General features: G+C 35.7%; 1 protein-coding gene across 2 annotated transcripts in view; it reads left to right on the top strand.

Moving 5' to 3' along the window:
• NFXL2 (NF-X1-type zinc finger protein NFXL2) overlaps positions 1–12,148 on the top strand; it is a 133,489-nt gene that overhangs the window by 29,453 nt on the left and 91,888 nt on the right. For both annotated transcript variants that reach the window (XM_089793043.1, XM_089793044.1), the window contains exons 3-4: positions 11,153–11,266; positions 11,459–11,514. In XM_089793043.1, the coding sequence (XP_089649169.1) occupies positions 11,153–11,266; positions 11,459–11,514 (170 nt within the window). The remainder of the gene's footprint in view (positions 1–11,152; positions 11,267–11,458; positions 11,515–12,148) is intronic.

Below are 12,148 nucleotides of genomic sequence, written 5' to 3'. Positions count from 1 at the left end.
AGTGAACATCATGTTGAGATAGTCCATGATGTCATCACGTTGAGAGATTTCGTGCTGGGAGTTGGATGTCATGTTGAGAGATTCCATGACAGTTCACGTTGAGAGATTCCGTGATTAAAAGCTTAGTTGTGAGTCTTACAAATTTGTCATGTTGAGTGATTCCATGATTACTAACAATGAGTAATTGTTACATCTTTTCATGTTGAGTGATTCCATGATTATTAACAATGAGTAATTATTATAGGTTTTTCGTGTTGAGTAATTCCAGTAATTAAATAGTAGCTATGTGATGAGATTTTATCATTGAAATTTTGGTTGTAGTCTTGTGTGATTGTTTAGCTAAAGATATCTCTCTGGCTAAGAGGGAGTGTTGACGATTGTAGCTGCGATAGAGATCTTGATCTCTGGAAATATGGAAGTTGTTACTGTTATTGTCACCTTCAGCTGAAAAAGACACTTGTGTTTAAATTATAATATTAAATATAATGACATGTGTCATTCAACATGTGTTGAGGCATGCAAATTCGAAGAGTTGTATTTGGAATTGTAATAAAGAGTCACGTTTTGGGAAATTGGAGAGACCTTCGGTTGGAATGTGAAGTCTCTCTCCTTAATTTATAGATATTGCATCAAGCGATAGGCATTGTACACTTGAATCTTTATCATCAATAAAGAAGTCTTTTGTTGTGTTGTTGGGTTATTCCCTTCATTTTAGGAGGGTTTTCCCAGGGTATTTCTAGTGTTTATTGTTTCAGTTTTGGCTCTTTCCTATTGCTGTTTATATTCATTGATTTTTGAGCTCTAGTTTTAACACTGGTCAGATGTACTAAAAGAGGCCACAAGAAGAAATCAAATTGGGGAAGCCCCCCATTAAAGAGGACTTACATATGGCGCCATTAGATGTTGACATAATGTTTGTTGCTCTTTGGACTTCCTAGGCCGATTTATGTTTGACCTACCTAGCTTGAAAATCTACTTACAACATGAGGGGCAAGAAGTCACTTTGGAGGGGTTACTTGGTGTATCCCCGAGGGTAGTCTCTTGCAAAAAAATGGAAAGGATACTTAGAAATGGGATAGGTGAGTGGATAGCATAGTGCATGATCCTTGACGACATTCTCCCAAGACTACCCTTGATAAGAGGATTTGAGCATACCATAGAATTGGAGGGAGCAAAAATGTGTGATCACCATGCCCTATTGACACCCTTGCAAATTTAAAGAAGAGGTTGAGAAAACCATTAAAGAATTACTTGAAATGAGTCACATTCAACCTAGTACCATCACTTTTGCATCATTCGTGGTCCTAGTTAAGAAGAAAGATGGTACGATGAGGATGTGTCTAGACTATAGAGCTTTAAACGAGAAGACAATAAAAAACTGTTATCCTATGTCAAGAATTGATGAATTGATTGACAAATTCCATGGAGCCAGTTGCTTCTCCAAGATCAATTTATGTTTCTAGCATCACCAAATAAGGATGAGAAAAGAAGACATTCGAAAAGCTGCTTTCTGGAGATTAATTTATGTTTCTAACATCACCAAATAAGGATGAGAAAAGAAGACATTCCAAAAGATGCTTTCTGGTGTTATTCTTGATGATATCCTCATTTACAGCTAGACATGAGAGGAACATCTCAATTACATTGAAGAAGTCCTAAGCATCCTAGAACAAGAGTCTTTGCATGCCAAAGCCTCAAAATGCGAATTCGTAGGGAAGAGGTCCTCTACCTTGGCTAGAAGATCAACATGCAAGGGGTAAGTGTAGATAAAGGAAAGGTCAAAATCTTTAAGGAATGGCCAAAACCTAGAAACTCAACACAACTGAGGGACTTCATGTTACTATGCAGATATTATAGCCACTTTGTGAATATACTTCTCCAAAATAGCCTCCAGATTCTCAATAGGTTTTCAAAAGATTAAAAGGAACAATGAGTTCTTGCCCCATGCTTAATATTCTTGACTTCCCATTATCCTTAAAAGTTAAAACTATAGTGACACTTTGGCGAGAGGAATTCAAGCTGTCCTTGTGCAAAATAAACATCCCATTAAATTGACAGTCGTAAGCTCATTGAGACAAAAAGACACTACTCAATCTATGATAAAGGAAATGCTAGCTATTATGTAGCTTGGTCAACTTTTGGCAATATTTAGTTTGTGGAAGATTGAATGTCAAAACATATCACTATAGTTTGGGTTTCTTCATGATTCAAAAGGACCTAAATGACAAACAGGAGAAATGGGTAAGCAACATAGAAGCTTATGATTTTGATATGGAGTGTATGGAGGGGGCATATAATGTTGTAGCGGATGCTTTATCCTAACATGTGAATACCTCACAAGTATTGCTATGGAATGGAAGGGTGATATCACTGTGAGATATGAAATGTGTAGGCCAGTGGTATCTTATGAGGAAATTTGCCCAGTGAAGAATACAAAGTGGTGAACAAACTTATATAAAATTAGGAATACTTGTGGCACCTATTTGAAAATGAAGACACGAATCCCTAAGGAATATCATGATAATCCTTTATTAGGCCACCAAGGGTACAATAAGACTTACAAACAAGTAGGAGAGAGATTCTCTTGGAAGGGACTCAAGAAAGATGTTAGGAAACATGTATAAGAATGCATGGTATGCCAAAGAAACAAGACCAAACAAAACCATCCAATAGGTCTTCTATGTGATTTTATAAAACATCTCAGTCTGTTGTTAATAAACATTAAGACATGAACGTAATTTGACAATAGTCTCTCATAAGGGAGTGAGAGAGTTTACAATTAACAAAGAATTGCTATGGGCAATTATTGTAGTGGCATTTAAATTAGAACAGCTATAAGCACCCTACTGCTCTATGATTGTGGAGAATCGTCAAGTGCACCTTATTGCAAATATCTTTTCAACTCCTATATCGGGCGACTATTGGTGAATCATAGTTAACTCAAACCATGGAAGAATGGAGGACTATATGGAGGGAGAACTGTAATTGTAGGGCACCCTACTATATTTCCCTACTCCTCATCTTCTCTAATTGGAATTCACAGATATATTCTCTTTAGTCTAATCCTTGATTTATTTGTGAATAATGTTGTCATTATTGAATGTGTGTGTGTGTGTGTGTGTGTATATATTTATGTTGGCATTGTGTCACGTGGTGAATGCAAGATTATAAGTTACAAATCATATAATTGAAGAAATCCTATATGTGGTAAAATTGTGAACACTAACCCTAGTCTGTTGCAATTGTGTTTTAGGGCAATTTCGAGGGCAAATAAGGGAGGGGACATTATAGATCAGTACTTCCCTGTGTATGTATTTATACTTTATTATTTTGCTAAAAAATAGGACAGTTTGAACTTTATACATTTATGGTTTACTGTTCATTCAATTAAGTTAACCCTAGTCTATTGCAATTGTGATATAGGGCGATTCCTAGGGAAATTAAGTGAGTGGACATTATAGATAAGGACTTCCCTTTGTATGTATTTATACTTCATTAATCTTCTAATAAACAGGACAGTTTGAACTTTATACATTTATGGTTTACTGCTCATTCAATTAAGTTAACCCTAGTATGTTGCAATTGTGATATAGGTCAATTCCTAGGGCAAATAAGTGAGTGGACATTATAGATAAGGGCTTCCTTGTGTATGTAATTATACTTTATTCTTCTTCTAATAAATAGGACAGTTTGAACTTTATACATTAATGGTATACTGCTCATTCAATTAAGTTCTTATACGAGTTGAATGATGGAATCTTGTCTCAGATTAGAATGTATCTTCTTAGCATTTTAAATGCATGAAAATATATGATTTTCAGGCTTCTTGATTATAAATATAAATCTGAAACTCTACATTCAATCCATAGTTGGAAAACTCGGACTCGGCAACAACTCGCCAAGCCCCCCAAAAGTTTAATAGGGAAAAACTCGGCTATTTAAAAAAAAAACTCAGGAAAACTCGAGAACCTAAAAAAACCGCTGAAATTTAACTAAAAATACATTTCTTTTGCAAAATTTAACGAGAAGATGCATCTAATAAGTTAATTAAAGAGAACACAAAAGAAACAAGTAGAGTTTATATATATATATATATATATATATATATATATATATATATATATATATATATATATATATATATATATGCATAGTGGGTACAAAATCGTACTGTCATGCGGAATGTTGATGGCGGGAAGCAAAATAGCAAATAGTTTCAATTTGTCAAACTAGAAGTAAATACTAAATACATCAATACAATCACATCTTCTTTCCAGCTGTACTAGTAGGAAAGTGAGGGGGTCTAGTCCTCGAAGAAGTGTCTCGCACTGGGATTGGGTCTGAGCTACGTGATTGTGAAGTCTGTGGCTGTACCTCCTCGCTTGACATCCCTACTCATTGGCTCGACGCCCTGGAAGAGGATGTATCTCCTATATGTGGCACTGGTAATGCCTCCTCTGAGCTTGAATCATCATTGTCCTCATCCTAAATGTCATCCATTGTGAAATGAAGATCTGTTACAACACCCCCCTCCATGGCTTGCCTCTCCAAATCAACGATCTGATTCTCTGAAAACAATGGACTTGGCTCCTGTGCCGTCCAATCAGAATAAGGATCTATCTCTTTTAGATCAAGTGGACTAGGTAGTGCTGATTTTTGTGCCCTTTTTATGCGCAACTTAAGATTATAGTGCACATAAACAAAGTCATTGAACTGTCTTTGAGTCATTCTGTTTCTTTTCTTTGTGTGGATGGACTCAAATAAGCTCCAATTGCGCTCACAATAGGATGCGTTACAAGGTTGGCATAGGACTTTGAGAGCAAAATGTTGGAAATATAGATGGAGTAACTGGGGGGGGTGAGTCAGTTACCACAAAAATATTTCAAATCCCTTGGATGTTAACAATAAAATTGATTGCTGCTGTTATTCGGTAAACACACGAAAAATGTTGTAACTCCGTAAATGCAGTGTGAGTTACTCTTAACTAATTTTAAACATTTACAGTGATTAACTTACAAGCATAAAAGAAATAATATGAACACATGAGACACCAAGATTTAACGTGGAAACCCAATATGGGAAAAACCACCAATGTAACTAGTTACTGTTTTTCACTCTCTTGAAGTGAGCCTTGTTAGGAGCCAACCTGGTTAAAGGTTACAAAACACACTGTTAGGTGTGACTTTGTTAGATGGTTTAATCACCTTGTTAGGAGTGGCCTTGCAAGAGGTCTTAAAACAATTCAATGGAACTGTCACCTTGTTAGAGGATTTACAATTGGTTGTTAAACCAACTCTGTTAAGAGATTTTGGATCACTGCTACAATGGTAAGAAAGTAACAATGAAATGACCTGATTGAGATGCAACTGAATTGCTGATTACAAATCTTTGTTTTGCTTCATGCTAGATCCTTCCTAATCGAATATTGCTTTGCTGCTCCACAAGGATATTTGACCATCCTTCAAGTTTGCTCACACACTTTCCTTTTCAATCAATCAATACACTTGCATACTCTCCCATACACTACAATCTCAACTTGACCTTATATTTATATCGTTCAGATTATCAAGTCGGCTCAATTACAAATTACAATGACCAATAAACATCACCATAGTCGGCTGGAATCAATATTTGAAATAATTAACCTTCATATCCCAAATCAACAAAATCCTTTGATAGTCGACCTAGCTCGGTAAACACTGGTCCTAAGACGATTCCCTATGTTAACCAACAGAAGCTTGGTTAACATTGTGAACTTGCAAAAATCCTTTGGCAAGAACTCGGTTAATACTAACTCTGTTCAAATTTCCTTCATTAACCATGAGAACTTGGTTAACACTGCTTCCTGCTATAATTTGCTTCAACGCCTAAGTGAGCTCGGTAGACACTATCTTTGCAGAGTAATTTCTAGGAATGCTCGATAAACAAGAAAAACTTTCTTGGTGACCAAGTGAGCTCCGTAAGTACAGATTAACAACTGATATGACATTTGTGTAACATCAAAAAGAACACACAATTAGACAATTGTATCCAACAACAAATTCTTTAAATTGGGGGTATTGCCACCCCAACTTGCTTGCCAACCATCTGCAAAAAAGAAATATAATAAGTTATAAAGCAATGAAAAAGATAATCAGAAAACACAACTTATCAGTTTGCAAAAGTTTTAAAGATTGACGCTTTACCTGGTGCTTGAGTAGCTCTTGCTCTCTTTGCTAGCATAGAAGAGAATAAATTACTCCTTGATTCCACATAGACTTGTTCGGTCACAACAAGGTCTCTCTCTGCTTCATTGGATATTGTTCTCTTAATGCATTTAGAGAGACCTTCCATGAGCTCCGCGTTAGGATCTGAGTAGGAATCATTAGCCCTAAAACAAATAGAAAATGATATCAAGTCTTACTACACAACCTTAAAAAGTAAAGTAAAACGAAGTCTTAGTAAAATCTCAAGGACAATCATAGTACCTGAATTTGGGGTTGAGGAAGTAGCCTGCTGCATGAATGGGATGGTGGAGCATATTGTTCCACCTCCTATCAATTATTTCCCAAATGGGGTCAAATTTGAGTCTGTCCACATGATAGTAACTTCTAACAGCCTCTTTGGCCTTATTGATGGCCTCATAAAGACCTCCTATTGGGGATTGTTGCCCATCACATATGCGCAAGACTCTAAGCAGGGGCATGGACATCTACATTTGTAATTTGAAAAAACACAAATTAGTTAATAACATAGTAAGTTACGAATTAATAATGAAACTTGAATCAACTAAAAAAATAATGTTTTGATTCTTCAAGTTACCTCCACAATCTCCTTAGCCTTTGCAAAAACAACTATTGTCAAAGACTATCCATGCCATAGCCTCTCCTTCAGGCTTCTTTGAGTAAGGTGAAGCAACCCAATCGGCACACACAAACATTTTTTTCAGAGCCAATATGTGGTCGAGAATACTTTGCAATGTCAAGAACACCGTTGCAAACCTTGTCATAGTGGGTCTCACCAAATCTTTGCCTTTAGTGCCTTTCTCATCAGATTGAGAACCCATGGGTGATTATAGATATATTTGGTGACTCGCCTAGCATCTTCCACAACTGGACTCACCCAATCAAGTTTTCCTGTCCTCCAAAAGAAGGTCAAGGACATGTGCTGCACAAGGTGATCAAAAAAGTGTGGGATGCCTCTCTTGGAGGATTCTACCTAAAAGATTAGTAAAAAATCAATAATTAATTACAAACATTTCATATTCATATTTACATCAAATCTAAATTAAACAATACCATAGCATTACATTCATGATTCATATTGAACATAAAAAAATAAATTTACCTGCTGCTGCATTATTTGTGATGATTTGCACCACATTCTCTACTCCCACCTCCATGACAATATTCTCCAACATTAAAGCCAATGTGTGCATTTTTCACTCTGTTGGAGGCATCAACAGATTTCCAAAACATCACATCCTCTTTGAAAGCAACCAAGAAATTAATAATGGTTTTACTTCTTCCATTTGTCCACCCATCAGATAAAATGGTGCACCCATATTTCTCCCACTCTTTCTTTTGGTCTTCTATCAATAATCTTGCCCTATCAACCGCATTGTCAAGCAAACTACAAAATTTAGGTGTAATAAAGTGTTAGTAAAAAATAAGAAATAACAATTTAGAATTAAAATATAACAATGAACTGAAGTGAATCACAATTACTAAATTAGTAAATAATAAAACACTAACCTTCCACTCAAATCCTTGCGAGAAAGGCGGCTTGTACCCTTTGCCTGATATTGAAATTGCGTTCACCAAATTCAACCAGTAGGGACTATCAACCACATTTATTGAGAGATTGTTGAAAAACCAAAAATTAGCTGCTGCAATATTAGTTTGCTCATGCACCTCCTTGTTCCATCCAGTGGCCTCTAATGATGGTTGTGATCCAGCTTTGTTCTTGGACACAAAATAACTCCCTATCCTTGATGTAGATGGTGATGAAGAACTAGGAAATGTAGAAGTGGAACCGACAATAGAGGCACTTTCTTTGCGAATCCACAGGCCACGAAAAGATTCCGTTATGTTCTCAAGTGCTTCTTCTTCTTCTTGCATATCAAAAGGAGCTCCTTGAGGTTCAGCTATGGTTGCCCTCATAGCTAATTTTGCCCTCTCCTTATTCAATTTTTTCTCTTAAGCAGCTGCAAGTAGGGCATTGATGAATCTTTTTTCTTCTTCAATTACTTTGAGACGAGGATTTGAATCATTTTTTTTTATGCTTGCAAGGTGGTATTTGAAGTGGTTTAGGCCTTCAAAAATAAGTTTTTTACTTGGAATACATATAACCTTCTCAACATAATTTGGAGCTTCATAGGCAAACTACCATGCCTTATCTCTTGCATTTCTAGGCCGAGTGCTTATATATCCAGATGGGCATGGTGTTTGTGGCCACTCCTCCTGCGGATTTGTCATTTTTTTTTAATGCTTAACCGCTGCCCTACACATAAATTTATAAAAAAACGAATAAACAAAGTTAGAACTTAGAACTTAGAAGTTAGATCTATGAGTATGAACTAAACAAACTAAACGAACAACTTGGGCTTGTTTTTAAAAAATCTTACATATTCTTAAAAAAAAATTGTCAAACATAGAACTGAATGGCTTTCAAATGATTCAAACATAGAGTTAAAATGCTTTTAAATGATTTGAGTTCATTTACAAGCAACAACAAAACAAAACATTTTTTAAAACTATAAAAAGTTTTCCAACTATGATAAAAATAACCTACCTGGAGAGAGATTTGTCTTCTAAAACCGGTTAGAATCTTTTACAAATCCACTCAAATCTGCCTTGAATCACTTGCAATCACCTAAGAATGCCTTCAAGCCTTCTTCTTTCCACACCTCAAGCCTCTAGAATGCATAAATGTAATTGGCATTGCAAAAAACATACTTTTTGCCCTATATTGCTGGGCCAGCGTGCAGGCTATTGTCTCCGCGAGTTTTTCCCCCAGCCAAGTAATTGAAATTCGCAAGTGAAAAATTCGCTGAGCTAAAAAACTCAGCGATTGTTTGAAACTTGCCGAGTACTCGGCTAGTGTTCCAATTATGATTCAATCTATTGAACATAACTTTGTAACAAACTAGTTGGAGAAAAAGGGGTAAACATTTTGGATTAGTTCAGTTTGGGGTTTTACAAATGATGATCAATTTTATAAATCTTGCAAAGTAGAAAATTGGTGGGCACCAAAGCATAGAGCTACTTTGAAACTAAAATGTTTGGTTAATGTACTGGCATGCAATGGAGAAGTGTGGGCTAAGGCAAGGAGGAAAGAAAGGTGCACATTTGAAGAATGATTAAGTGTGTTAAGCAGTTTAAGGAAATATTGCTGACAAGGTAGTATTTGCAGTGCTCAGATGCTCCACTGCACTCCTTAACAAGACATCAAAGTTTTGTATCTGCACCAGGAAGCATAGGTATATCCCTACTCAGCAACTTCCAGAATTTCTGGTGCTTGAATGCAAAAAAGAAAATTGCATTGAGAGAATGTGGTGCATGAGAAAGGCTCATGATAGAGCAATGGTGTGTGCTAGGAGAGAGGTATGCATCTATACCAAGCAGATGTATTTGAAAAGTATTACAACTAGTGCGCATGCTAGGGGATAGATGTGCTGTGAGACAACAGTTAAAATGCGGAGGCATGCATCAAAATAGAAACACAAGGCTCTCCAAAAGGGATTTAAAGACAAATAAAATTAATGTACTGGAACATGCCAAGGTAAATAAGCTTTTGAAATAAAGTTCTTGTTGTAGACTTCTGTTGTGTGGTAAAGGTGCTGGAATTTCCTATGTTAAGGTGCATAAATTAACACTCCTAAATGAAAAACATTTTTTTTGGCCTACCCAGCCACAGAAAAAGTGTCCCAGCCACAGAAAAAGTGTCTCTTTTTATAAGGTTAGAACCTTTCAAAAACAGCAGCAGGTTCTGGTAAAAAAATGAATTGAAAAAATAGAAAATCTGGAGTGAGGAGTGTCTTCTAAAGCGCAAAGGCTATGTTGAGAAGAGTTGGCTCTTGAATTTGAAGCAAATTTTTTAATTTAAAGGACTCTTTGTTTCCATTGTGGCTATACAGCAAGCCACAGTATTGGATGAGCAGTAGAATTCCAGACATTCAATAGTGTTCACTACATTCAAGAGCAATATTTTTAGCAGAGTTTATTCGTGAAACAACAGCAGTAAACTTCTCAGTTTTTAATAACTGGTTTCTCTCAGCATGAACAAAAGCTGTAGGAAGGAAAACAGTAAAGTAAGAGCAGTATACAACATTTTTTATTCCTTCAAATTTTCTCTCAGAATTTGCAAAAATAAAGTGGAAGGACTTTTTCTTAAATCAGCAGCTTAAAGCATTAAAGAGACTTTCAGAAGTTGCTTTTTGATTCACAAGGTGCAACATTCTGTGTCTTAGCTTTGAGTTGCAGTTGTCTCTCATCAATGAATAATCAAATCTATGGGAAAGTGACATGCCATTATTCCCTGAAAGCAAAGATAAAAGAAGAAATTTCCCTCCACCAATTTGAAGGACAGTTTACTGTACACACTGTTCTGTTCTTTTCTACGTAAAAAGGTGTCATTCAAAATGCTAACACCTGTTAATACCATGCTTGATAAATTTTATACATCACATGATTGGAAAACGTAATAGATATGACTTTAACAAGGTGTAGCCTTAGAAGTGGGAGGTGTTAAATTAATTTGGAGTAGTTGCCTTTTTTCTTGAGTGTAAGTGTTACATATTAATTTTGAAGTATAAGGCTGCACTCAGATGCATGGAGTGAATTTTTGATTAATAGATAATTGTTTAAAGCAGGTTACTACATAAAAACAAATAATAATATTATTGTTGTGGTTATTCACAGTTGATTGACAAATTGCTTACTTAATAGGTGTTTATAATTTTCAAACAATATAATATTACATGCAATATCTTTTCAATTATTATTTTTTCTAAATGGCACATGAAATTCCTCAGGTTGGATTCCTCTACCATATAAGAAATTTCTTAGAACCATACTTTGGCACTTGGCTATATTTGGTATTTTGCCTGTGCTATGGAGTCCATTAAACCTAATTGATTGATGATTAATTACCTGACAATTTAAATGAATAGGTTCCCTGTTATGAAGATTTAATTTGTCAACGAAGATGCCAGCGGTTACGTGACTGTGGGCGTCATTTCTGCAAGCGGCGTTGTTGTGGTGGAGATTGTGCCCCTTGCACGGAGGTATAACATCTAATGCTAAATCCCACTGCAGGTGACCGCATAGCATAATTAGTGTCTGACATTGTATTATGAATATTATTCCTAAAATCCGTTTTCATTGAGAAGCATTCATTCATCATTGCCTTTAGTACTATCTTTTGGATTCTGTGCTTTTTGTTTACATAATTTAGAATTGACTGTAAATGTCTTCAGGTTTGTGGGAAGAAGCTTCGTTGTAACAATCACAAATGTCCTTCTCCCTGCCACAGGTATATATGATATTGATGTGCTTTCTGCTATTTTCCCTCTAAGTCTTATGTTACCTTACAAAAATGGTTAACTAGATTAGATTTAAGGCTCACGTGGTAAAATGCAAATTCAAAAATGTATATGGCATTAATACAAGGTGGTTGTATTACTGAAAAGATTATCGGGTTATTTTCACAACTGGTTTCTGAACTGGTAATCACCTTCTTGTTGAAATAAAAAAAGAAGGTTCAATACTTAGACAGGGGCCATTTCATGCCAAAGTTGTTTGATTATGGCTTTTCTTGAGATATTTTATTGTACTAACTCACTGAGATCTTGAACATATTTGGAGATCTGTGTTGAGACTTAACTATAATGCTGTTAATATCTAGGAATGATGATAGATAATATCTTTTGGTTACCTGATGTATAATTTTCAGTACAGCTTTATGTTCAATTGCTAAAATCTCAGACTTGATAATGGATAGTCAACCTCCAGATGTATTTGAAACAGATATGAAAAACTGTGATTTCAAACAAATACTGTGATAAAATACGAATCCTGTACAAGTTGAATACCATTGCTGTTAAATCTGTGATTAGGTTGGCAATCTATAATATGTTGTGGGCATATTTACACAGCTTGTTATATTA

The sequence above is a fragment of the Cupressus sempervirens genome, chromosome 7 (assembly GCF_028749045.1).
Source record: "Cupressus sempervirens isolate cs-2001-9-10 chromosome 7, ASM2874904v1, whole genome shotgun sequence".
Taxonomy (NCBI): domain Eukaryota; kingdom Viridiplantae; phylum Streptophyta; class Pinopsida; order Cupressales; family Cupressaceae; genus Cupressus; species Cupressus sempervirens.
This window is presented reverse-complemented; position numbering and strand designations above follow the sequence as displayed.